Genomic DNA, 27,018 nt, shown 5'->3' with positions numbered 1-27,018 from the left:
TCAGGGACTAATATGCAAAGTGGTTACAATCTCAGGGACTAAATTGCCTATTCACTCCTTTGTTATCATTCTTTAAACATTTATACCCAAAATTAATAAATTATAGAAAGACACAATGGTGTTTGTTTCCCACTAGCATTTGATAAATAAGAACTTTTTAGGACAAATAAAAATAACTAATAATCTTTTTTATTTACTTTTTTAGAAAAAAAATTTAAGGATAGTATTATATATGTTGAAATCATTGTAAGAACACATTAGCTTAAAGATATTAAAATTCATGTTTTTTTTTTGTAATAGAATATTCATGTTTTAGTGCCTTACATAAATTAATTTCATAAACTCCCCTTAAGAGGAAAAGTCACCTTAAATACCTTACAAAAGATCAATAAAATTATTTCCTAACATTATCAACTATGAATTAAGTCATTTCTTCATAATTTGATGTTCATGATTCAAATATAAAATTCAGCAAAAAAAATTACCCAAATACAAATCTGAATATCAATTTTAATATAAATTTGTACGATTAAATTCTTCACAATTATGTTTCTTTCTTCTTTTTCCTTTCCTATAGGCTCATGGCATGCAAACTTCAAATATCTCAACTGCACACAAAAATGAGAGAAAGAAAATCATAGCAATAAAAAAATAAAAAGAAATGAATAAAAAGAAAATTTAATTTGAAAAGTTAATAGGAAATGTAAATAAAAATAACATATATATAAGAAGACAAATAAAAAGTCTATAAAATGTAAGAGGTTTTCTTACATTGCCTATCCCATTTCTTCTTTATTCTCTCTTCAAATCAAAGACTATCAACACAACACCATACATGCTTTCACCATCCTTGAATAATAAAAAATTATATATTCTCATGGCTTCCATTCCATAAAAGCACAAAGATAATAAAAAAATAATTAAAAAAACTTATAGCATATGAATGAGATAAGAGAAAAATTATTAGATTTTTTCTTCTTTACCTGTAAAAATACTTAAGAAGAAACAATAAAGTAAGAAAACAAAAATAATACAGAAAAATAAAACAGTTAAAAAGACTATAACATGTAAGATTTTTTTACTTTGTCTACCCCGTTTCTTTTTATTTTTCTCTTCAGGTCAAAAAGTCTTTGCCAACACACTACCATATATCTTTCTACCTCTTGGAATATTAGAAAATTATATACTCCTATGGCTTTTGTTCCCTTTTGTCAACACAACACCATACATCTTTTCACCATCCAGGAATATTACAAAATTATTTATTCCCATGACTTCCTTTCCCTAAAGACACAAAGATAAAATAAATAAATAAATAAATAAAACTTACAGCATGTGAATGAGATAAAGAAAAAACTATTTGATATAAAATGATTGGCATTATTACTTGCACACATAGGAAATTATTGATCATCAGTCTACTGGGAGAATTTGACTACAAATGTGTCACATGAAAAAATCGGAAACAATTAATCAATAACATTTTTCTTTTAAAAAAAAGAAGATAAAAAGGAAGGCTTTGAATGCTTTGGATGCAAGACAATAACATCTTTCCTATGGTGTGTGCCATGTTCAATTGCAACCTTCCAAATGTAATCAAAATGAATTTTGAAACATTACGTAAACCAAATCTATACCCGAAAGAACTATACATGGAAGAGAAAGTTAAAGAAGGAGAAGAAGAAAAAAAAGAAAACGGAAAGAGGTTATAGATAGAAATTTGACGTAATAAAAGAAATTATAAAATGGGAACATAGTATTCAATTTGAGTATTGTTATCAATTTGAAGAAAGTATATGTTAAAAAAAAATAATATACAATTACGTTTAAAGGTTGGTCGTGTGTTGTTTGAGGGAAGAGAGTGTGTAGTTAAAGGGGGTGAGCATCCAACAAAATAAAGTAACAATTACAAAATGAAAGAGGGGATATATATGAAATAGTGAAGAGTGGTTAGTGGGTGGTGTTAGGAATGAAGAAGATGAATTTGTTGAGAAAACAAAAATTGGGAACAAAAATGAGGCTATGCGTGTATTAACAGAAAAAAAAATAGAACTTATATACATGTGATAGCATGCCATTTGCTATTAACAGAATAATAGAAAAATATTTTTCTACCTAAGGCTATTAGCTAACCCCCCCTAACTAACCAACTAATATTAGACCATGTACAACAATCTTCACCTTGGTCTAATGCTTAGTTAGAATCAGTAATATTTAACAACTATAAACAATAGTTGAACTTTTCATAGGGTAAAGCTTCTCTGAGCATGTTTGCAACATTCTCATTTGTAGATATCTTCTCAATAGCAATAGCTTCACTCTTGATCATATCTCGAACGAAGTGATACTTGACATTCACATGCTTTGTTTTGTCATGATACACTTGGTTCATGCTCAAACTCACTGCATTTTGACTGTCATAGTATATTACAATGGTTTTCAGTTCTTTCACTTGGAGTAGTTCTGAAACCAAGCCTCTTAACCACAGTGCTTCCTTTGTAGCTTCACTAGCTGCTATGTATTCAGCTTTAGTAGTGGATAAGGTCACTATTGACTGCAAATAAGCCTTCTAACTAACTAAGTTTCCAAACACCTTAAAAGCATAGCCAATAGTGGACTTTCATGTATCAATGCTCCCAGCAAAATCAGAATCCACATACCCTTCAGAAATAGGAACTTCACCTCGATTAGCATACTTCAGTCCAACATCAATGGTCTCATATATGTACCTCAAAACCCATTTAGCAGCATCCCAATGCCTCTTGCCTGGATATGCCATAAATTTGTTTACCACACTCATAGAGTATGTCAAATTTGACTTGCAACACACCATGGAGTACATGATACTTCCAACAGCACTAGCCTATGGCACTTTCTACATATAGGCTATATCTTCATCAGACTTCGGTTCTTGTTCCTTAGACAACTTAAAGTGTTGTGCTAGGGGAGTGGTAACTGACTTTGCTCCCTTTAAATTGAATCTTTCCAAGACCTTTTTGAGGTAATCTACCTGAGATAGGTACAACATTTTCTCCTTCCTATTCCTGGTTATTTCTATACCAAGGATCTTCTTAGTATGTCCAAGATCTTTCATCTCAAACTCTAGATTCAATAATATCTTAACTCTAGCAATTTCAGTCATGCTTTGGCTGGCCAGTAGCATATCATCAACATAGAGCAACAAGTAAATTAGTTTCTCATTTGTGTGACATTTCCAGTACACATAGCAGTCATAAGCACTCCTAGAGAATCCAATTTTAATCATATAATTATCAAAGCGCCTATACCACATCCTAGGAGATTGTTTAAGACTGTATAAGGAACGATTAAGCAAACATACCTTTTGTTCATCACCTTTTTTGACAAAACCAGTAGGTTACTTCATATAAATGGTCTCATCCAACTTCACATGCAAAAAGGCTATTTTGACATCCATCTGCTCAAGCTCCATATCAAAATAAGCTACCATAGCAAGAGGAACTCTTATTGAACTATGTTTTACCATAGGTGAGAAGATTTCTACAAAATCTACTCCTTCCTTTTGAGTAAACCCACAGGCTACTAGCCTAGCTTTGAACCTTACACTTTGAACTCCTTCAAAACCTTCTTTCCTCTTGAATAGCCATCTGCATCCAACAATTTACTGCCCTTTAGGACAATTCTTTTCTAGAAAAGACATTTCTTCTTCCATAGCTTCAATCCATTTTGAATTGTCCTTGTTGCTTATGACCTCATCATAAGAGTGAGGTTCCTCTTGAACTTCAATCTTCTTTCCAACTATTAAAGCATAGGAGATCAGATATGCATGACCATATCTTTTATGAGGTTTAATTGTCCTCCTTTCCATGTGTCTAGCCTGAACAATAATCATGGGCTACTTCTTCATTTGCTTGTCCAGATGCAGGAACAAGCTTGTATCTTGTCACAACTGATTCCTCATGAGTTTGAGTAGTCACACTCTCTTCGGACTTCACCTAAACCTGTGAACTTTGACTTCCAACAGACTTGAATGGCATAATTAAATTTGCCAATTGTGGTTCATTAAACACTACATCTCTACTAATGATGCACTTCTTGTGTCCAGGTTCCAAACATCATAACTTGTACCCCTTCGCTCCTTGTGGATAGCCTATGAAGATACACTTCAAGGCCCTTGGTTCCAACTTATCCTACTTTAGATGAGCATAAGCAATACAACCAAGACTTTAGTTCATTGTAATCATCTTTCGTGCCACTTCAAGCTTCCTATGGGGTTTTAAAACCTATGGCAATTGATGGGCTTCTGTTTATGCAGTAGACAATAGTGTTTATAGCCTCTGCTCAGAAGGACTTTGGTAGACCCGTATGATTCAACATACACCTAACTCTTTCAAGTATGATTCTATTGAACCTCTTCATCAAGCTATTTTGTTGTGGTGTCCCTCTCACAATTGAGTGCCTAGCAATACTATTCTGTTTGCATAAGGTTTTAAACCTTTCATCATAGAATTCAAGTCCATTCTTTGTCCTTAATTTCTTCACCTTCCTGTTTGAGTTTCAACTAAAATTTTTCATTCTTCAAACACCTTGACAACTTCATTCTTGTGTTTTAGAAAGTAAACCCAAACCTTTATGGAGAAGTCATCTACTAAGGATAGAAAATATCTTGCCCCTCCATGTGACTCAATTCTTGATGATCCCCATAGATATGCATGCACATAATCAAGAGTTGCATCGCTAGAATGAGTGTTGGTGGGAAATTTTTGCCTCTTTGCCTTGCCTAGCACACAATGCTCATAAAACTTTAGTGGCTTAATCTTACCTTGCCCAAAAACATCTTGTTTTGCTAACTCTTCTTGCCCTTTTTGACTTATATATGCCAATTTGTGGTGCCATAACTTTGTGTTATCATCAATTACAATGCATGCACATAATCAAGAGTTGCATTGCTGGAATGAGTGCTGGTGGGAAATATCTGCCTCTGCCTTGCCTAGCACACAATGCTCACAAAACTTCAATGGCTTAATCTTACCTTGCCCCCAAAACACCTTGTTTTGCTAACTCTTCTAGCCCTTTTTGACCGATATGTGTCAATCTATGGTGCCATAACTTTGTGTTATCATCAATTACAAAATTTGCAGAATCAACAACAATTGTCTATCCAACCAAGGAATACAATCCATTCTTCCTTACTCCTCTCATGATCAAATTCTTCCCCTTATAGATTTCAAGGCTACCATGATCGCACTTGTCTATCCAACCAAGGAATACAATCCCTTTATAAATGTGCCAAAGGATATCAGATTTCTCTTCAATTCTGGAACATGTCTCACATCTTCCAACACCCTCTCTATTCCATTGTGCAATTTGATTCTTAATGAACCAATCCCAATAACCTTACAAGACTTATTATTTCCTAGCAGTACAGTACCACCATCTATTTGCTTGTAATTTTCAAACCAACCTTTATTGGGGCACATGTGGAATGTACACCTTGAATCCAAGATCCAATCCTTTTGAGAATCCTCTTCTAATACAACAAGAACCTCTGCATTGTCATATCCTTCTTGAGCCACACTCACATCTACATTGTGCTTGTTTCACTCATTGAACCTTGAATTACATGGGCAATCTTTCTTAAAGTGCCATTCTTTGTCAGAGGAATCATTTCTTCTTCTTAGTTTTTACACTTTGATTTCCTATTCTTGAAATATTTCTTCTAATTCTTGTTACTTGCAACGAGCCCTTCAACAATCTCTTCCTTCTTGGAGTCATTTTCCCATTGATTTTCTTTCGAATTCAACGCAACCTTGACCTCATCCATTGATAGAGTAGTCTTCCCATACAACATTGTATCAACAAAATGCTGAAATCGCTTAGGAAGAGAACTCAATAGAATGATGGCTTGATCTTCATCATCTATCTTTATGTTAATGTTCTTAAGGTCCAAGATGATCCTATTGAAATCATCCAGATGTATCTTCAAGGGCTTGTTGTCCTCCATTAGCAAAGCATACAAGCGTTTCTTGAGATATAATTTGTTTGCCATGAACTTCTTCAAGTACAAATCCTCCAGCTTATCCTAAACCGCCTTGGCAGACTTTTCTTCAATCACTTCCTGAAGCACTTCATCTCCAAGACCGAGCAAGATTGCACTGTTAGCCTTCTCCGTCATATTTGTGTGTCTCTTCTCTTCTATCTTTGCGATTGCTTCCTTTGAAAGTGCTGCATCCTAGCCTTGATAAACGAGCAATGCATTCATCTTCACCAACACATGCTACAATTATCTATTCCACCAACGAATTTTTTTATCTCCATTCTGGCGAGAGCCATGGCTTTCTCCCTTCTTTCCCTTAAGATCTCAACTCAATTGTGATACCACTAGTTATGAACGAAGAAGATGAATTTTTTGTGAAAACAAAAATTAGGAACAAAAATGGGGCTATGTGTATTAACAGAAAAAAAAAATAGAACTTATATACATATGATAGCATGTCATCTGTTATTAACTGAATAACAGAAAAATAACTACATGTGATAGCATGCCAACTAATATTAGACCACATGCAACACGTCGTTGCGTGGTTTTAGTTTTTAGTTAAGGGGTAAAATAATAAAAGGAACATATAAATCATGATTAGTTTTAATCTGCATTATGTTGTGTTGTCGCGGTAGAAACTGACTTACCCAAATGGGAGTGAGACAAAACAAAATCGTAAAAGAATTTCAAAAAGACAAGTATTAAAGAGGATTAATTATTGTTACTACTACTTTAATATTATTAAGGATAAAATGATCGAAAAAATACGGAGACCAAAAAAAATTTCGCGATGTAGTGTTGTCCCCTTTATATATTGGTATAGAACATGACATGTGAACCAATATTTAAAATGGGTAGTTTTGAAATTAACAAAATCTAAAATGAAGAGTTTTAAAATGCACGTTCTTGAGGTAAATTATTACACATGTTGGCAGTATAACATGTGCAGTTTTAATATTTAAAAACATGGATGAGACAATAAAGAGTTTTAAGATAAATAAAAAATTAGTTTGATAAATAAAAATCAGTTTTAAAATAACAAATATCTAAAATCAAAATGATTTTTTTAAAACAAATCAAAATGATTTTTAAAATTAAAAGAATGAGAATTTTTAATTAACAACTCTCAATCAAAACAGGTATTTTCAAAATAAAAATGAGTTTTAAAATTAAAATTAAAATGAGTTTTAAAATTAAAAACAAGTCAGTTTTAAAACTTTTTTTTAAAAAAAATGCCAATTTAAAAACTTAGTTTGTTATCAATTGGTAGATTATAAAAAATGTAAACGAAGGATAGATTTGAAAATAAATTACCTAAAGATGAAAACAAAATTGGAAGAAAGAAGAAAGGGGAGAATAATACCTGAGATTGATAATGTATTGTTGTAGTGCGGTGCACTCAGTTAGAAGAAATCCCTTGCTTGATGGCCACTCGGGTAGAGAGAAACAGGATTTGAAGGCACCAAATGAAAAAGGTAGAAGAGGGAGAGAGAAAAAGGTAAAAGAGGGAGATGTAACAGCATGCGAAAAAGATTAAGGAGAGCAGTAAGCAATTTGTAACATGAATAAGGGGAGTGTGCAATTGTATATGCGTAATTGAGGGGAAGGATAATACATGATAATTTCCTAATTAATTTAGGGGTAAAAATGTCAAATAAAATGTGTACACCCAAAAGAGATATTTCCTTTATATATTATTATAGATATACTCACGTTAAATTAAGTGATTCAATCACCTTTCTTTGAGCAAAAATTTGGATTTCTATTATTTAAAAAAAACATGTGAAATTGTAAATGTAAATTTCTTTATGTTATTCCATTTTATTTTGCATTGCATCTATTATTTTCATTGTGATAGGATTAATTTAAACTTTCAATACAAAAATTATAAGATCAAACTATGAAGATGCAACAAAATTTTATCCACTAAAATTATAATTTACTATTTTTTAAATTTAAACATAAATCAATCAAATAATTATTTAACAATTGTATAAAAACTTATTATTTGAATTAAAGGAAAAAAATGGAGTGCTATTTTAAAAAAAATTACATAAAATTAATCATTAATACATACAATACACCTAAAATGGATACAAGTGACAAAAATATAAAACTCATTATTTTAAATGTTTTGATACTTGTACCAAATTGTTAATTTGTTGTCGGGGTCATTTGTCATATATGTAAATCTCATTCCTAGTTATTTGTCATGTTAGTTATGCGACTTTTACTTTCTCTGTAACTTGTTTGTCTTTGTAATTCATTTATCTTTATTTTATGGTCATTTTTCGTCTTTTATCTCTTGTATTATTTTCTTCTTGTTTCTCTTTGTCTTGATTGTTGAGTATTTATTTAAATTATTCATACTTTATATCAGTTGTTAAAGAAAGAAAATTTTCATAAATTAATGCAAAAAAGAAACTATTAAAAATATATAAAAACATAAATAGAAGGTTGACAATATATTTGAAATGAATTATGTATGCATTTTAGTTGTGTCACATTTATAGGGGGTTTTGTGGTGATGGGCAGGATGAATAAGATTGAGAGAATAATATAAAATGGAAATAAAAAATAAGAGAAAAAGGGTAAGATTGAGAGAGAAATAAGATAAAATAAATAAATAAATGAATTTCTTAAAAATCAAAGTTACCCCAAAATTGATAACTTCCTTTAAATTTGATTGTTAATCAATTGCTTAAACAACCTTTTTGAAGTTATAAAATTGTGATAAACTTGAAATACAAATAAAGATATTAGAAAAAAAAAAAAAGAACGCATACATAAACAATTAAAAGAAATTGTGCCATGGAGTGTAAAAAAAAATTCTTACATCTAAAGGCCAAACAAAGAACCCGAATATAAATTAAGAAGGAAGCGAAGATAAACTAAAAATAAATTAAAAGATCACAATAAAAAAAAAAATGAATGTGATTAGATGAGATACCTAAGATTGCATGGAACCATGATAAATAAATTTGCACGTGTTAACCATTCAAAATGATAAACAAAATTGGTTCCTATCACATTAAAAAAAATGAGTTTTTCCATTAATTTGTTATAGAAAAGGGAGGCTCAAGAATATAAAATAGTATTGAGCCAAGCTACTCAAGTGAATGGGTAAGATAATTCTTACATATAGTTGACATTAAAGACATGTTCAAGTCTGCAAATTGTTGGTAAATAGTTGTGTTTTAATTTAAAATTTATAAATATATATTAATTCTATTTTATAAAATAAAATATTTATTTTAGATTTTTTTAAGATTTTATTTTAATAAGTCAACTAATTTGTTATATTTGTTTTTGACAATTGTAGGTTAGTTTACAACGGTCATATTTTATTTGTTGCTTAAGGTGACCTGTACTTATATATTCTCTTTCCTCCTTTCTGAAGAGACACAACAACGTCTAGTTTCTTCCTCCAAAAAAAAATTATCTCTTTCTATCCCTATAAAAAAACTTATTTTTGTGAGAGCAAGAGCATTGGTGTTCAGAAGGTTTGGGGATCCTTTCGCTGCACACGGTCGGAACCAACGAGTTATCGTATCTTGAGAGAGGAGCGCAATCAAATTTTCCTACCAGTGTGGGGTGTTTTCTCTCTAAGGATAGCGTTTACGCGCTTCAACCCAGGCTATATTTTTCTTTCCCTAATTTATTTTTCCTTGTGCTTATTGTATGTTATAATGCATTATTCATGTGTTGTCAATTAAATTTATTTTGCTACTGTTATTTAATTCAAGACTGTGCATCTTCTTCGTATTTATTTTCTTTCATTTTTTATTTTATTTTCCAACAGTCTTAGAGAGAAAAATGTTTGAGAGAAAATGTTTTATACTTTCTTCTTGCATAGTCTTTTCTGCAGTAGCATGATGTTTTATCAAAATATCTATAATGGATATGATTGAGTTCCTTTCTAGTAAGCATGAAAAATCAATGGATGAAAACACAATGTATTATGCTCTATTGAAAATGTTTTTATTATATTATTTTATTTCTTTAAATTTTAAATTAGGAAGATTATTGGGAAATATTTTCTTATAATTTATAATTAAAATATATTTTCTTTATCAATTATATTTTGTAAAGATAAAATGCTTTTAGAATTAGTTTATGTAAAAAACTGAAAGCATCCCACTACTTTCATTCCTATGCTCGAAAGCTATCTTTTAGTTGGTCAAATTTCCTTTGTGAATGTTACAGGTATTTAATGTTGGGAAGTTTATTCAATTTTTATTTCTTGTTTCTTAATGTTATTGTTGTAAATATTATGTTATTACCGTTAGTGACTAGTTACCTCTATATGTGTAGCTTCTTGCTAAAATAATAATAATAATAATAATAATAATAATAATAAACATGTAAAAATATAACTCACAAAGCAATAAAATGAACACTTGGGTAAAGCTTCATATTTTGTATGTCATTTTCTTGATGTGGTATCTTATAAAAAAAATTTTAAAATATATCTTTATGAGTTATGGAAAAAAAAAAATCAAATCTAAAATATCTTGAAGTGTGGGGGTAACATTCATATTAATAAGAAAAGGAAAATTGACAAAAAAATGTTAATTATATTTTTGTTGGATATTCTTTACATAATACTACTTATAGATTCTTAGTTGTTAATTCAGAAGTATCTGAAATTTCTAATGGTACTATTATGGAGTCTAGAGATGTGACTTTCTTTGAAAATATTTTTCTTGAAAAATAAATTGTTAAATCTTTGTATGGTTTGAAACAAGCTCCAAAGATTGACACAAAAGTTTGATTAAGTTATTCTTTTGTATGATTTTCAAATTAATGATAGTGATAAATGTGTGTATGTGAAACAATTTAATAATATTGAACGTGTCATTTTATGTTTGTATCTGGATGACATATTGATATTTGATAGTAATATGCATTTCATAAATGATGTGAAGTCCTTATTGTTTAGAAACTTTGACATAAAAGGCGTTGGTCAAGTAGATGTGATTTTGGAAATTAAACTTATAAAGAAAAATGATGGCATGACTTTTACCCAATCTTATTATGTTGAAAAGTTATTGAAGAAGTTTAATTATTTTGATGCGAAACATGTTTTTACTCCTTATGACTCATCCATCAAGTTAAAGAAAAATTTGAGTAAAGGAATTTCTTCACATAAATATTCTTAAAGTATCGGTTCTTTGTTGTATTTGACAAACTTCTTTAGGCCTGTCTGATATTGCACATGCAGTTGGTAGATTGGAAAGTAATTGAGGAATTTAGTGATACAAAATTGAAGTTTTGATTTTGATAAAATAAAATTGACAAGTGGTTATGACTTTGCTTTAGCTGGTTGTGCAGTATCATGAAAATCTACTAGGCAAATTATTATTTCACATGAAAGCAAAATTATTGCTTTAAATACTGCTACTAGTGAGGCTGAATTTCTTACAAATGTATTATGTGATTTGTCATTGTTGAATAAGTGTATACCTCCAATTCCAATGCATTGTGATAATCAAGTTGTTATATCTAAAGTTACTAGCAAAAATTTTAATGAAAAAAGAAGACACTTAAAAGTGAGACACAAGTCTATAAGAAATTTGATTTCTCATGATGTCATTTCTCTTGACTTTGTCAGGTCAAAAAATAATATTGCGGATTTGCTTACAAAAGGGTTGACGCGTCAACAAGTACTTGAGTCGTCGAGGAGAATGAGACTAAAGCTCATTATTTAGTTACAACAATGGACACCCGTCTCCGTGTGATTTGTGATCCCATGAATGGAGTTCAACAGGTAACAACGAAATTGTTTGTTGACTAAAGTACACCAAAATAAAATTTGGCGGAGTTGTTCCGTTTCTCATTCCTATGACGAGGTGTATTATAAATTGTGACAATATTAAGGTTGAGGTATTTATATATGTGTATTTTTGGTTAAAAAAATACCTCTTAATGAGTCCGATGACAATTATTGTAGGGGTGGGGGTCACAACTCACTCTTTGAGGATTCACCTAGTGAGTGTGGTGGTGGGGCCGCCACTGTGAGATATGGGCTAATCTCTAAGTGACACTCACGAAACAAGATACAAGCGCAAGGCCATGTAACGTGCTACCACTGATTAGAACCTAATTGAACGTTAATATTGTAGGGGTTGTGTACTAAAGTTCAATTAAAGAATATGTAGTTCAAGACAATCAAGTCACTACATTTTTCTCGGATGGAAGTTCATAAACACTAGGTATAAGGCTCAAACCCGGAAGGTTCCTTATACCGAAATACAATATCACATGCTCTTTCTCTTATGTTTTTATACAAATTATCTTTTAGAAAATATATTTTAAAATTTTAAATTATGTGGGAGAATGTTGGTAAATATTTGTATTTTAATTTAAAATTTATAAATATATATTAATTCTATTTTATAAAATAAAATATTTATTTTAGATTTTCTTTTAATGAGTAAACTAGGTTGTTATATTTGTTTTTGACAACTGTAGGTTAGTTTTCAACGGTCATATGGTTTCTTCCTCCAAAAAAAAATATCTCTTTCTATTCCTATAAAAAAACTTATTTTGTGAGAGCAAGAACATTGATGTTCAGAAGGTTCGGGGATCCTTTCGCTGCACACGATCGGAACCAACGGGTTATCATGTATCTAGAGAGAGGAGCGCAATCAAATTTTCCTACCAATGCAGTGGGACGTTTTCTCTCTAAGGATAGCGTTTACGCGCTTCAACCCAGACTATATCTTTTTTTCCCCTAATTTATTTTTCCTTGTGCTTATTGTATGTTATAATGCATTATTCATGTATTGTCAAATAAATTTATTTTACTAATGTTATTTTGTTATTTAATTCAAGTCTATGCATCTTTTTCGTATTTATTTTTTTTCATTTTTTATTTTATTTTCCAACAGTCGAGTTAGCTGCAAACAATGATACAACTAATAAACAAATTCAATACTCAAAGGATGAAAGGATGAGTTGATTAGTTAGTAGGAAGATTTTTCTAATCGAGAAGGTGCAAAGGTGAAAACAAAATGAAGGTATGAAATCAAGTAGAAGAAATAAGGAAATATGGTCATGATGAGCGAACATGCAAGAAAAATAGGTGATAATTTTGTGATCAATTTAGGAACAAAAGCATCAAATAAATTGTGCAATCAAAAAAGGATATCCTTTGTATATTGTTATACATCATAGATTATAGATTATAAATAACAATAAACAAAAGGGAAAAAATATTCTTCACCAACTATGTGGATGATAAAGTTGCCACTATATATTTATGCCGTTTGAAAATAAAAGTCCGAAAATACCTCTAACCAGTTTCCGTTTTATTGTTTTCAACGATGAAATTTTGAAAACTGATTTGAGAACAAACAGCCAAAAACTCTTACCCAGAAGGTTCAAATCATTTTTTTAAAATTACTGAAAAAAATATTTTTTAAAATATGTAATCAAACAAATCTTCATTAAAGTATTAAAAAAAGAGAGGAAACGAATATAAAAAAAAAAATCCATTTTTAAAATTGGTCGAATTTAGCACCATCATCTATACTTTTTATACGTACTATCCTTAAAATGCTATTATTTATGATATTTTCTTTTAAATTTCTTGTATTGTTCTTTCTCTTTTTTATTTTTTTTCTTTTTTCTGTTGATTCTTTTTTTATAAATGTTAAATCAAGTAATTTACTTAGTTTTAATTCAAGTTTACTTGAAGAAATTTACTGCTTATTTTTAAAAAAACTGCATATTTTAAAAAACCATCTAATCTTTTTAATTTTCAAAATTTAACAATTAACAATAAAGGTGATTTTTTTCACCTGTCAGGTTTAAATCGATCTCTCATTTTTAAAATCTAAGTTTTTTAAATTAAAATATTTAAGTTAAAGAATTTATTTTCAATTATTTATATTTTAAGAAAAATACAAAGAAAGAAATCACATAGAAGTCACATATCAAAACAAGAATGACACAAATGAAAGCTTTTTAAGATTAACTGATAAATGTATAATATATTGAATTGAATACTGATTGATTGATGTTGATATTGATTGATTTCCCCGCATCCTTGCTTCGTTATGATTTAAAGTAAGATATTAATTATTATTATTATTATTATTATTATTATTATTATTATTATTGAATTAATAAATAAAATAATATAACATTGTTTTTGAAATTTAATAAAAATTATAGTAATGACAAAAGGATATACTTAAATATGTTCAAAGTTAAAGAAAGACACTTGAATTTCTTAGAAGCAAATTCTCTATACCCCAATCTTAGTTAACATATAATTAAATTAACTAATTATAAAATTATTTTTATGGTATTTTTTTCTAACAAAATAACTTTAATTTTAACAAAACGATAGATACAAATATTTAATAAAATAGAATCTCAACTTGGTGCATCAACACAACCCGCTCCTTAACCTGTTGGGTTGGTGAGTTATATAGGTTTAGGGTTATGAAAAAATTCAATCCGTTTTAGCGGGTTAAATAGGTTCACACATTGAGTTAAATGTATTTTCTCATTCATATTTTTTTATTGATTGGCAATTAAACTTTTATACCGACTATATCTAGATTTTTTTTCTCTTTTATCTTCTAATTTTTCTTTCTTATAAAAAATCGTCGAAATTTATTGTAACAAAAAACAAAATCTCATTTTAATGGTAGTAGATATCCCAGCAGGAGTTTAGGCTAAGTGCATGTGCTGCTGATGAATCAAGGGTGCATGAAAAACCTCTATCTGTGCTACTGTTTCGGGGACAACGAATATCAGTAGATTCACTGCTCTTATTATTGTTATTAGGTTTTATAAGTAGGACAATAATATCTTAACATTTTTTTATTTTATCCGTAAGAATTAAACATATTTTTAATTTGATTTTCTTGATAAATACATATTTCTTTTAAAAGATTTTAAAACAATTCAAGCATTTTATAGAACCAATCGAGTTAGATTCTCTTACAAAACATCCATTTTTTAAAATATATAATAATAACATTCATCATTTTTTTTTTAAAATTTGTTGGAATAAATTATACTTTTAGTTCCTAAACTTTTTAAAATTTCTATTTTTAGTTCTTGAACATTTTATTTTTATTTTTAATTATTTAACTTATTTTTGTTTTTTAACTTTTTTTGTCCTTACTTTTAATTCTTTCAAGAAACTAAAAGCATCTTTCATGTAAGAACTCATTTTGAATTCTCCAAAGACTTGTTGTGGGTCTCATAATACCACATAAGATGTAAGAAAATTTGTCATTTTTTGCTAGTAAAACCCAATTTGAGTTCTTGAATTTTGCTTACATAGAAAGAAAAAAAAATCTCTATTTTCTCTCAAATGACATTAAAAAATAATATTTTTTTGAAAAAAAAATAAAGTCCTTTGAAAGTTTTCCCTGTGAAATCCAACTTTCACCATAAAAAACTCTTGAGCAAAAATAATAGTAAATTTAGTGGGCAAAAATTCTTGACTTCAAGAATTCAGCTTAATAACCCCTATTAAAGATGTTCTAAAAGTAAGGTCAGAAAAAATTTTAAGGACTAAACAAATGGTTAAAAAACTAAAAAAAAAAATTCTAAAAACTAATAACAATTTTTTTAAAAAAATTTAAGGACTAATAAAAAGATACTAATTAAACCCCCTTTTTTTATATAGGAATCAACAAGACTCTAGGTTTTATAACAACTATCCTCCTTACTTAACTAAATGATTGAGGTATATTTATTGGTTTTTTTTTCTTAATATACTATAATACCTATAATATTTATATATTACTTTTTCTCTTTCACTAAATAACACTAGATATTTTGGGTGTGTAAATATTATTTTGACTTAAATATATTTTTGGTTCTTTCAATTTAATAATTTTTTACTTTTGTCTCTAAAAAAAATTATTTTAATATAAAATGTGTTTATTTTATTTTTTGTCTTTAATGTATTTTAGATAATATTTTTTTAGTGTTCAAAGTATAAAAAATACTTTAAGAAAAAAAATATTATAAAGACTAAAATGAATTTTTTTTTACAGAAACAAAAATAAAAAAAATACTAATTTATAAAAAATAAAAATATATTTAAGCCCTGTTATTTTTCTTTTCAGTAGCATCCAATTTCCTTGAGCTTTGTAAACTATGGGCTTAGCGCACTTGTCATCAAAGACCATTACGTAGAGAGGACGCATGGGGTAGCGTGATTGCGTGGCGTATTCTTCACGCGCCTGCATATATGCATTTTTTTTGGTAGCCTAACAAACACCATTTATGTTCTGTAACTTCTCATCTGCACCCACGACACTGACAATCTGTGGATGGATCCGTTTTGGGTCACCTTGTGCTACTTGAAAGTTGAAACACACTCCTTCGATGAGTCCGAGAAAAATGTTTTCTAGTGCTTGAGATACTTACATGCCCAACTAATAACAAGATTTTAAGAAATACAGTTAAAAAATACTCTCAGTCACATTCCTGTTATAATTGTTGTTTTATATCAACTAAAAAAATATCAATAATGGTCAAGCGGTTGTCTCTTATTTAAATGATTCAAATTTTTATGAATCTTAACTATGAAATAAATCTTGTTAATAATCACACTTCTCAATAAACATTGGTTACCAGTTGGATTACTAAATATTAATATCATAGTCACCAAAAAATCATTAATTCATTTTTTAGTTTTTATTATCTATATCATTAATATTATAAGAGTTACAAATAAAAAAATAATTAATATTACATAAAAACTAAAATGATAATTATCATAATTATTATGAGATTAATATGTATACTCATAAAAAAATAAGTATGTATGGTTAACCGATCAAAAATATTTTTTATTTAATTTTTAAAATAATTATTATAAATATCAACAAATTTATTGGTGCAAATAAAATTTATTCAAAAGAGAAATATTATCAATATAATACATTCTATTATTATTGTCTAAAATTATTGAAAATAACAAATTATCGTGGATCTTACTTGATATCTAATGAATTTATTTTCTTAGTCTTCAATAAATTTCTATTAACAATATAATAATATGTTAGAGAATTTACAACTAGCAAATATCTTTTTAAAAAATATATTGTTAGTTCTATACTTAATGTTTTAAAGACATTAATTAATATATTCTCATGCATTTTATGCTGTAAAAATTGCTGTAAATTGGTAATACATCATTTACGGCAGATTTTTTCTAGTTACAATATATACGTTCCTTACATAATACATCATATACATTACAAAAAAGAAAATATGAACATTGAAAAGTCAATTAAATTTTGATCTTTTAACCAGAGAAAAAGAAATGAGGTTTATGTAGCACCATTAACTTCAACGTTTGATGTGAAAGTCACTTGATTCTGGCGAGGCATCACCATCACGGACAATGGTGTGATTTCAGTAGTTTACAACAAACAATCCCTTTGATGAGCCTTACCAAATGAATTACATATTCTTGGTAACAACACGAGCCAACCTTTTATTAATTTATTTTTTTAAAACCACTTTAACTTGGAAATTCTATCCTTTGCTTGGATGCTGCAATATTATATATATTCCAGTTAGTGTGCTTCACAAGCTGCAACTGAAAGTGAATCAGAAACAACAAGAGTGTCAGAACAAAATAGAAAAAATTTAAAAAAGGCTACACTTAGATTAAAGGGTGCTCATATTAATTAACCAAAGTCAGATATCATATGGTCTCAGAAATATGGTGATCCTATTTCAGCTATAGCCATCTCTTGCAGCTTTATGATTCTTCCAACACCTCCACCAGTCATTGTTTTTCCTGGTAAGGTCTACATTACACCACTGGCTTTTTTTAATGCATTACTTTTTTAATTTGTTATTTTATCTGTGACAAATTTAATGGCTTTTATGTTGTCATGTTGTGTATTTAACTTGTAACTGGATTCAATGGTCCACATTATTAATTTTCTTCTTGGTTTTAACTCCTTCCCATTTGTACACCCTTTTTGATTATTTGGGTGATTCTCTTTAGCACTTTGTAAATATGATCCTGCATTAGTTTATTAATTAAAGTTCACACTTCACATGGTTTTATGTGCTGCATTATACAGTTATGTGCAATTAGTTTGTGAATTCATTTGGAGTTCTCAAGCTGGATTTGCTTGAGAGGGCTTGTGATTATTCTGCACATTCAACAAAGTTGAAGTAAAAGGTTCATATGGGAGGATCCATCAGCTTAGATTAGGCATGAGAGGAAAGAACAGGAGAGGTGCCGCAGTTCAAATTAATTTCCTCATTCATATTCAGGAGATTAAGCCACTGACTCTTCTTTAATGCATTTTCCTTTTGTTATCTGTGAAAAATTGAATGACTTTTATGTTGCGTCATGTTGTGTATTTAACTTGTAACTGGATTCCATTGTAAACATTATCAATTTTCTTCTTGGTTCATTTGTACACCCTTTTCATATATTTATTTTGGGTTATCCTGAGTACTTTCACTACTTTGTAAATATGATCCTTCTAACTCGAGTTAAGAACTTCTCTCTATGTGTTTATTAATTAAGTTCAAACTTCACAGGCTGTTCTCTGTTGCATTAAAGTTATGTGCAAATAGTTTGTGAAATCATTTTGAGTTCTCAAGCTGGATTTGCTTCAGAGTGCTTGTGATTGTTCTACTCATTCAACCAAGTTAAATCCATCACTTTAGCAAGTATGGTTCTAGGCATGAGAGGAAAGAACAGGAGAGGAGTCACAGTTCAAATTGATTTCCTCATTCACATTCAGGAGATTAAGCCTTGGCCTCCTTCACAATCTCTAAGATCCCTGCGATCTGTGTTGATAGAATGGAAGAATGGTGAATGTGCATCAGGTTCTACCAATCTTGTTGCCCCTTCACTTGGTTCAGTTATAGGTGAAGGGAGAATTGAATTTAATGAGTCATTTAGGCTTCATGTAACTTTGTTGAGGGACATGTCTGTGAGAGGTGGTGATGCCGATGTGTTCCAAAAGAATTGCTTGGAGTTCAACTTGTACGAGCCGCGGAGAGATAAGACTGTTAAGGGCCAGTTGCTGGCAACTGGCGTCGTAGATTTGGCAGAATATGGGGCACTTAAAGAGTCCTTGAGCACTAGTGTTCCTATGAACTGCAAGAGGAGCTACAGGAACACAGATCAGCCACTTTTGTTCATTAAAATTCGGCCCGTTGAAAGGAATCGCGCTAGTGCCTTGTTGAAGGATAGTAATGGTGGTGACTCAGTGTCAACACTCATGAATGAAGAATATGCTGAGGAAGCCGAGATTGCCTCTTTTACTGATGATGATGTCTCGTCACATTCATCTGTGGCAGCAGTTTCTACTTCAATTGAGTCCACTGGTTTTACCCAGCCAAAATTTGGAACGGTACTCTTTTATAATTTCTGTTTATCCTGTTAGAAATGTTATATAAAACCATTCATGAGTATTCACCTAGAGCTTAAGAGTAAGGACACATGAGTGGTTTTATATTACATGCAGATATCATCAGCATGAAATTTGCATTTGTCATATCTTTGTGAATGTGCTTAGCTCTTTGCAATGATGCATGGTCCTATAAAATGTATCCATTTAGAAAGCCAGAGAGTGATTCCTACTTCATGAACAAGAATTTTGATATTTCATATGCTAGCATTGCATATTTTAAGGACAAATATAAGTGGCTCAGACAAACAACAATAGAATATATCATTGCAACTTTTGTGTGCTTTATGCTTGCTGAACAAGGTTTATAACTTGCCATCAGCAGGGTAACTGGACCTAGTGAAATCAAACTATAAATGACTCAATATTAAGTGTAAAAAGTAGTAACAGTCATATTTTCATCAATAGTGTGAAAAATTAGTGAAGTCATTTTTTTGTTTGTCATATATGAATATATTAAGAAATTCCTCATCAAGCAATATAGTAATTGCAATTCAATTACAGAACGAACCAATTAGCAACAACACTGGTGTGAATGCTAAGAAACATCCCTTGGCTTCAGAAAGAAGGCTTGAGAACATGAATATGGTGCAAGAAGATACACACAAGCTTGAGAGGAGTTCTTACGTGTCATCAACGGATGTATCTCCTGTTATCAGGAGTCTGGTAAATGGTCATGCTTCTAATTCTCCTAATCGCAATTCATTGTCAATCCAAAAGCTAGCTGCTTCACCTAGTGCCGATTCTTCATCACCATCTTCAGTTTGTGACAATTTAGACATAAATCCTAGGAGCATGACAAGAAGCAGTGGTCATGAAAGTTTGGGTCAGAGTTTTCATGAAAAGCTTGCTAATTACAGAAATATAGTTGCTGATGTCCAAAGAAACAGTAATGAAAGTACTTTTGGCATTTATTCAAAACATACATCATCTCAAGATAGAGGTCACTTCACTAGCAAAAATCCAGGCTATGAAAACTTTGATACTACTAAATGTGATGACAAATTAAATGGGAGATGTAAGGAAGCTGACAAATATTTTATGAAGGAGAGATCAAATTTGGATGGAAATGAAAGATCTAATTTGGATGGGCAAAACTACATAGAAGATGAACAATTGGTAGCACAAGAGGCCAGAGATCAAGCCTTATTGGGTAGCAATACACATTCTTATGGGGAGTCAAATACGAGTATGCAGGAAAATATTCTCAAAAGTGAAAGATTAAAGAACACGAAGTCGGTGAGGTTACCGGGAGACTCAGTTAGGAATGCTGAATTAAATGAAAATGGAATTCTTGGAGATGCACAAAACAGTTCAGGGAACAGAAGCAATGACAGAAGAGATTCTAAGATTCTTGCAAAGGAAATAAGAAGTGGTACTCTAGATGGAAAAATTGAGCATTTAGAAAAGAAGATAAAGATGCTTGAAGGAGAGTTAAGAGAAGCCGCTGCTATTGAGGCTGCTTTATATACAGTAGTTGCTGAGCATGGAAACTCCACAAGTAAAGTTCATGCCCCAGCTCGGCGCCTTTCCAGGCTCTATCTTCATGCTAGTAAAGAAAATCTTCAAGAAAGAAGGGCTGGGGCAGCTAAAAGTTCAGTTTCAGGATTAGTACTTGTTACAAAGGCATGTGGAAACGATGTCCCAAGGTACATTTGAGCCATATTACTTCTTTTTATTCTAACAATTTTCCAAATATCCTATGACTGAAAACTACACTGTGTATCATATCCATCAGATCTAAGAATCACTAGTTGCACCATCATGAAGTGTTAGTTTTATATTTTGTGCGAATTGATTGTCTTTAATTGGTTAATTCAGGAAACAAGCTGAGTCACAATGAAAGTTCCCTTATGCTGAGCATGTGATACATTGTTCCATCAAAATACTTTCTAAAATGATAATGGACTAAATCTAAATTTTCTTTTAAGATAATGATGAAGTAGATATCCTGCACAAACAATTAAATGGGTCAGGTTTTCGTTTAGAGGTTTGTCAACCGATGTTCTGATGAATTTTTCTGCACAAACAATCTAAAGTTCCATCATGAACTGTGCCTTCTGGATGACCTCTTCTTGCATGGCTACAGGTTGACTTTTTGGTTGTCTAATACTATAGTGTTGAGAACAATTATAAGCCAAACAGTCAAAGTTCCACCAAATCCTGCTGGATCTGGTAGAAGAAAGAAAACTGAGGGAGAGGAGGGGTGTGGCAAGATAACAACCTCACTAAGGGTGAAGGGGTTATACCCCAGAAAAACTGAAAATACAGCTTTAGGATATGAAGGTTTTGGTAACTGGGATGATCCCCATATATTCATATTAGCACTCGAAAAGGTTGAAGCTTGGATCTTCTCTCGCATTATAGAATCCATCTGGTGGCAGGTAATGCCTTAATCTTATCCTCCCCTTGAACAATCCTACAACTGATCTATTTGCTGATGATTAAATATCACAAAATTTCATTGTAACCTAACATGAATCCTTCTTTGTCTATGTCCAGACTCTGACTCCACATATGCAGCACACCATGGTGACCAACAAGGAAGTGATGTCTGCCACAAGAAAAGACTATAGAAGGACTTCAAGCTCATGTGATCAAAAGCAGGGTAACTTGTCTGTATATATTTGGAAGAATGCTTTTAGGGAAGCCTGTGAAAGGGTCTGTCCTATTCGAGCCCGAGGGCATGAGTGTGGCTGTCTGTCTATGCTTTCTAGATTGGTCAGTCTAATTTAATCAGTTCCCAACCTTTTTCATCATATTGTTTTTTTTTCCTCTACCTTGTTTACATTTTTATATGAGGGCGAGTGCCGAGTCCTAGCACAATGATAATAAAGTTGCACTTTGGTGACCGGTTGGTTATGTATGTTAGTTTGTTTACATTTTTATGTGGTTTGGCTGGGGTTGGTAAGGCTATAAGATTTGAAAGTTATGATTATAGGTCAATTTAAAAACAAGAGCAGGATAAACAATGAGGGAAAAACATATTTAAACCAAAGTTTAAAAATACTTGTTTGTGACTCTAAATGAATTCCATAAGGTTTTATTTTGGGTATATCATTGTTCCTAAAGGATGGAAAATTCATTTATTTTATTTTATATTTGGACATTATTATCATTGACTCTATGCCAGGAAATTTAACTATAAGGTGTGTCTGTATGGCTGATCTTGGGTCTCGTGAATTAATCATGAGGGCTGACTAGCAAGGTGTCTTCATTTTTAATATCTTTACTGTAATGGATGGCCAATAATGGTTGACAAAATTTAATAATTAGCACAAATTTCTTAATCTGAAAGTACTTCTTCTGTTTTTCTTCCCCCAAATTGATATCCCTGCAAGAGATTTTAATTCATATTATGTCTTAAGTTCATTTCTTTAGTCAATGAAATGAAAGCACTTCTTCTGTTCTTTGTATCTGTCATGACATCAGAATGCATTTCTGCTACTTAAATCTAGATAATGGAGCAGTGTGTGGCGAGGTTAGATGTGGCTATGTTCAATGCCATTCTTCGCGAATCTGCTGATGATATACCAACTGATCCTGTATCTGATGCTATTAGTGATCCCAACGTTCTCCCCATTCCACCTGGAAAATCAAGCTTCGGAGCTGGTGCACAGCTAAAAACTGTGGTAACTTCTCAATCTGAGTGTGTGTGCATCTGTAAGTTAGTATGTATGTATGTATGTATTTTTGTCTGTCTCTCTTTACACATTTGTGAACTTTCATATCTGGTCATCCACTCATGAATCTATTTCCAAACCACAAATATAAGTTCAACTTGTACCTTTCTTTCAGTTTTAGTTGATATATTTCTTTAAGTCATGAATGTGGGTTTTAAAGCAGGCCATGAACATGGTTTCTTGGCCTAGAATTAGCAGAACAGTTGTTGAATTAGAGGGTGACTGTGCATTTTGAATACAATGTTACTATAGATAATTTCCCTGTCTTTAGTGATACATTCTTCACATTTATGCCTTGAATTTGTCATTGTCAGATTGGGACCTGGTCTAGATGGTTGACTGATCTATTTGGCATGGATGATGTTGACTCAATTGAAGATAAAGCTGACCCTGATCACAATGAAGAGAGAGAAAATACATTCTTTAAGTCCTTCAGTATTCTCAATGCACTAAGTGACCTCTTGATGCTTCCTAAGGATATGCTGTTAAGTGCATCCATAAGGAATGAGGTTTGTTTGGCCACGAAATTGAACTTTTCTTCATGTTGCTAGTTGTTAACACTGTTATGTTTCACCTAATCATGCTAAAAGGATTCTTGCTTGTTAAGGTGTGCCCAATGTTTAATGCAACACTTATCAAGAAGATTCTAGACAACTTTGTCCCGGATGAGCTTTGCCCTGATCCTGTTCCCTCTAATGTTTTTGAAGCTTTGAACTCAGAGGTTAGATATCCAAATTTGTACTTAAAATTTTGTTGTCTCGTTATATAGGATCTTCTATTGGACACACCCCATATTAAATATTCTCATATGCATAAATAAAATAAAACAAACACATTATATTTGGGTAAGTTCCACCACGCATGTGAAATCCGGACACTGTCTTCCACAGAGGTCTCAATGGAAATATGAAATTGATATACTATGGTGCATAGGTATAGATATGAGTATTGGATATGATATATAAATATAATAACTTTTTTGAAAAATTAAGATACAGAAACGATATTATATACTGAGTGAAATATAATTATATTTACATTTATTAAGGTTAAACTAATGATTTAGTCCCTGCACGTTCTTATTAATACACATTGGTCCCTGCTACTATGTTTTTTAAGTTTTAGTCTCTAAAAAAGTTGAGTTTTAGTTTCTAATTTCTATACAGTAAACATCCTTATAGGGACTAAAACTTCAATTTTTTCATACAGGAACTAATTATTAAATGAGTGATACCTATAGGGATCAAATGATTAGTACAATTTTATTAATTTACTTTTTCTTCATTTCTTTAATTTTTTCTATATATAGCTAATTAGTCATCACTTGTTTTTAAAATATCCAGACAACTGTGTTGACTAATTCAAGATATGTGTAGCTTTTTTGTGTGGAATGTGATTTCTTCTAAGTTCTGTTTTGAATTTGGCACAGAATGAAATGGAAGATGGAAAGGAGTATGTCAACAACTTTCCATGCATTGCAGCTCCCATTGCCTATTCACCACCACCAGCAACTTCCATTGCAAGCATTGTTGGGGAGATAGGAAGCAAATCTCAACTAAGAAGAAACAAATCTTCTGTTGTTAGGAAGTCACACACAAGTGATGATGAGCTCGATGAATTGAAGTCCCCATTGTCTTCAATATTCTTCAGTGTTTCCTCATCCCCAAAAGTTTTAACAAAATCCAGCTTGAAGTTCAAAGAAATTCGCAACCAATCTCCTGTCAGATATGAACTCCTTAGGGATGTATGGATGAAAAGCGATTAGTCTTCTTGTAGATAGATTCTACACTCTTTTAAAGTGAGCTTGTATGTAAAATAAAATAATAAATTGTGCAGGTAAAAGTGTATTGACTTTGGGTAAAACTCATACGGTTCAGTAGGTGCTTTTAGTATTATACAGTCGAGTGGATGGATCAACCAGCATGGAGTTGTTCTAGTTTAACCAGTGATTTCTGGTCTCGAGTTCAAATCCTGATATGCAACTATGTTAAATATTCAAAAAGAGAGTTTTACAGCCCATGATGATACTATCCGGTTCAAATAGGATTGCCTTTAGTGAAGGATATCTAAAAAAAGGTGCTTTTAGTACTATTCTCTAATTAGAATTAGAGTTTTATGTTAACAATTTGTGTAATAAAAGTTGGCATTAAATGTTAATCTAGGTTATTGAAACTCTAATTTTAATTGAAGAATAATACCAAAAGTATTTGTATCAAAGTTTTATCCAAAAATTTAAAAGTAAAAACGCTTTTATTGTACACTTTAGAGACAAGCTAACTTTAGAGAAGCTTATTCACTCTAGGGATAGGAGTGCATAAGCTTCTTTTACAACATAAAGTATTGAGAGATGGAGAGAACAGTAGGCATACAAATATGTAGTACTTTATTGAGACTCTAAATGCAACTTACTACATGGCCTTAGATGAGATTGAGAGGTTAACCAGATAACAAGATGTTAATACCAAATCCCAAGGGAGGTTTTGTTGTGCACTTTGCTATTTGAATCTTAATTCAAATGACACAACAAATTCAATCACGAAAAGACAAACAAAAAATTTGAATGTAACGACATCATTAAATGGCAGCACAAATTTCTCTAAAGCATGACAAAACATTGAGGCCAGATTCCATTGAGCGAACTAAAACAACAGCATCAAATGAATATGTGACACCCTCTACCCCTCACATATATACTAATAAAGGAATAACAATTCAAATATTAATTAAAAGTATTTTTAAAATATTTTTTAATACAAGCCTTTCAAATGGGTAAAAGACTCACATTCACTTTCTTCTACATCATATTCAAACTTGTCCAAATAAATAATAAAGTCATCTTGGCTCAAACAAGGTCATCTAAGCTTCTTATAATTAATATAGAACCTATATCCTAATGTCACATCCTATCAGAGCGTTGTGTTCATGTTTCCTCTAGCATGAGGTTTTTCATAGTCATCCACCTATTCATCTGCTCCCCCGAACACAAAGTTAAAGATCATCACAGGATCCAAACACAAACAGCAAACCGAAAGTGAGTTATCACATTCCTAACTACTAGAGAGAAACAAGACAACATATAGTAACCAAATACAATTTACTTAGCATATCTCGCATTATTTCATCACTTTGTCATTCAAAATTCACTTTTCAATCATCAATCACAATACACAAGAATCACACACTCCGATCAAGACATAATAACACATCAATTTCATAATAAATAATTAGCAAGTGTATGCAACAATTATGCTAAGACTCAAGCCTATATGCAATGTGATACCATGTCAGTGAAAAACCTCGTCGGGCGCCTAGGAGTACATGACAAGACAAACTACACACTAGCAAGTCAAGTCACTCTCACTAGGTAATATCATAGGGAGACCAGTCAGGGTCACAGTGTTTTGCGAGAATGCTCCAACCATATGGGATCAACATAGGCTTAAAGGAGCACTCAAACTGTGTGACCCCCAAGGCCTATACTCCGAAGAGTCCATCAGGGTCTCTCCCTCCTGATTCAGGTCCAACCCAGAAAATATTTTAGCACACAGACTCTATCTATGAACTGTACAAAATACACGACTCCTCAATTGTTCTCAAAATACTTTTAACTCGTCGCCCTAAAAGGGACTTAACATTAACTCGTCACCCTTAAAAGGACTTAACATTAACTCGTCGCCCAAAAATGGACTTAATATTAACTCATTGCCCTTAAGGGGACTTAGCATTAACTCGTCGCCCTTAAAGGGACTTATAGTCGTGTGATTGTACAATTCATAGTTAATACTCAATGCACACAACATCTCAATCACATACATACACAATTTATCACATACACTCGATCTCAATCACAATGGTATAATCTCAAAATAGCATGTTATCACATCTCATG

General features: G+C 31.2%; 1 protein-coding gene across 2 annotated transcripts; it reads left to right on the top strand.

The window, feature by feature from the left end:
* Positions 1 to 17,551: 17,551 nt before the first annotated feature.
* LOC114400747 lies at positions 17,552 to 25,146 on the top strand. 2 transcript variants are annotated; one of them, XM_028363367.1, is made up of 9 exons: positions 17,552 to 17,810; positions 18,569 to 19,389; positions 19,951 to 21,095; positions 21,536 to 21,830; positions 21,949 to 22,167; positions 22,905 to 23,078; positions 23,444 to 23,638; positions 23,737 to 23,850; positions 24,559 to 25,146. In XM_028363367.1, exons 2-9 carry the CDS (start codon positions 18,703 to 18,705, stop codon positions 24,892 to 24,894), a joined length of 3,165 nt encoding a protein of 1,054 aa, XP_028219168.1. In that variant the 5' UTR covers positions 17,552 to 17,810; positions 18,569 to 18,702; the 3' UTR covers positions 24,895 to 25,146. The 2 variants fall into 2 exon arrangements, with proteins under 2 accessions (XP_028219168.1, XP_028219169.1); XM_028363368.1 differs by lacking the exon at positions 17,552 to 17,810 and adding an exon at positions 17,968 to 18,257.
* The last annotated feature ends 1,872 nt before the right edge of the window (positions 25,147 to 27,018 follow it).

This window comes from Glycine soja, chromosome 19, assembly GCF_004193775.1.
Source record: "Glycine soja cultivar W05 chromosome 19, ASM419377v2, whole genome shotgun sequence".
Taxonomy (NCBI): domain Eukaryota; kingdom Viridiplantae; phylum Streptophyta; class Magnoliopsida; order Fabales; family Fabaceae; genus Glycine; species Glycine soja.
This window is presented reverse-complemented; position numbering and strand designations above follow the sequence as displayed.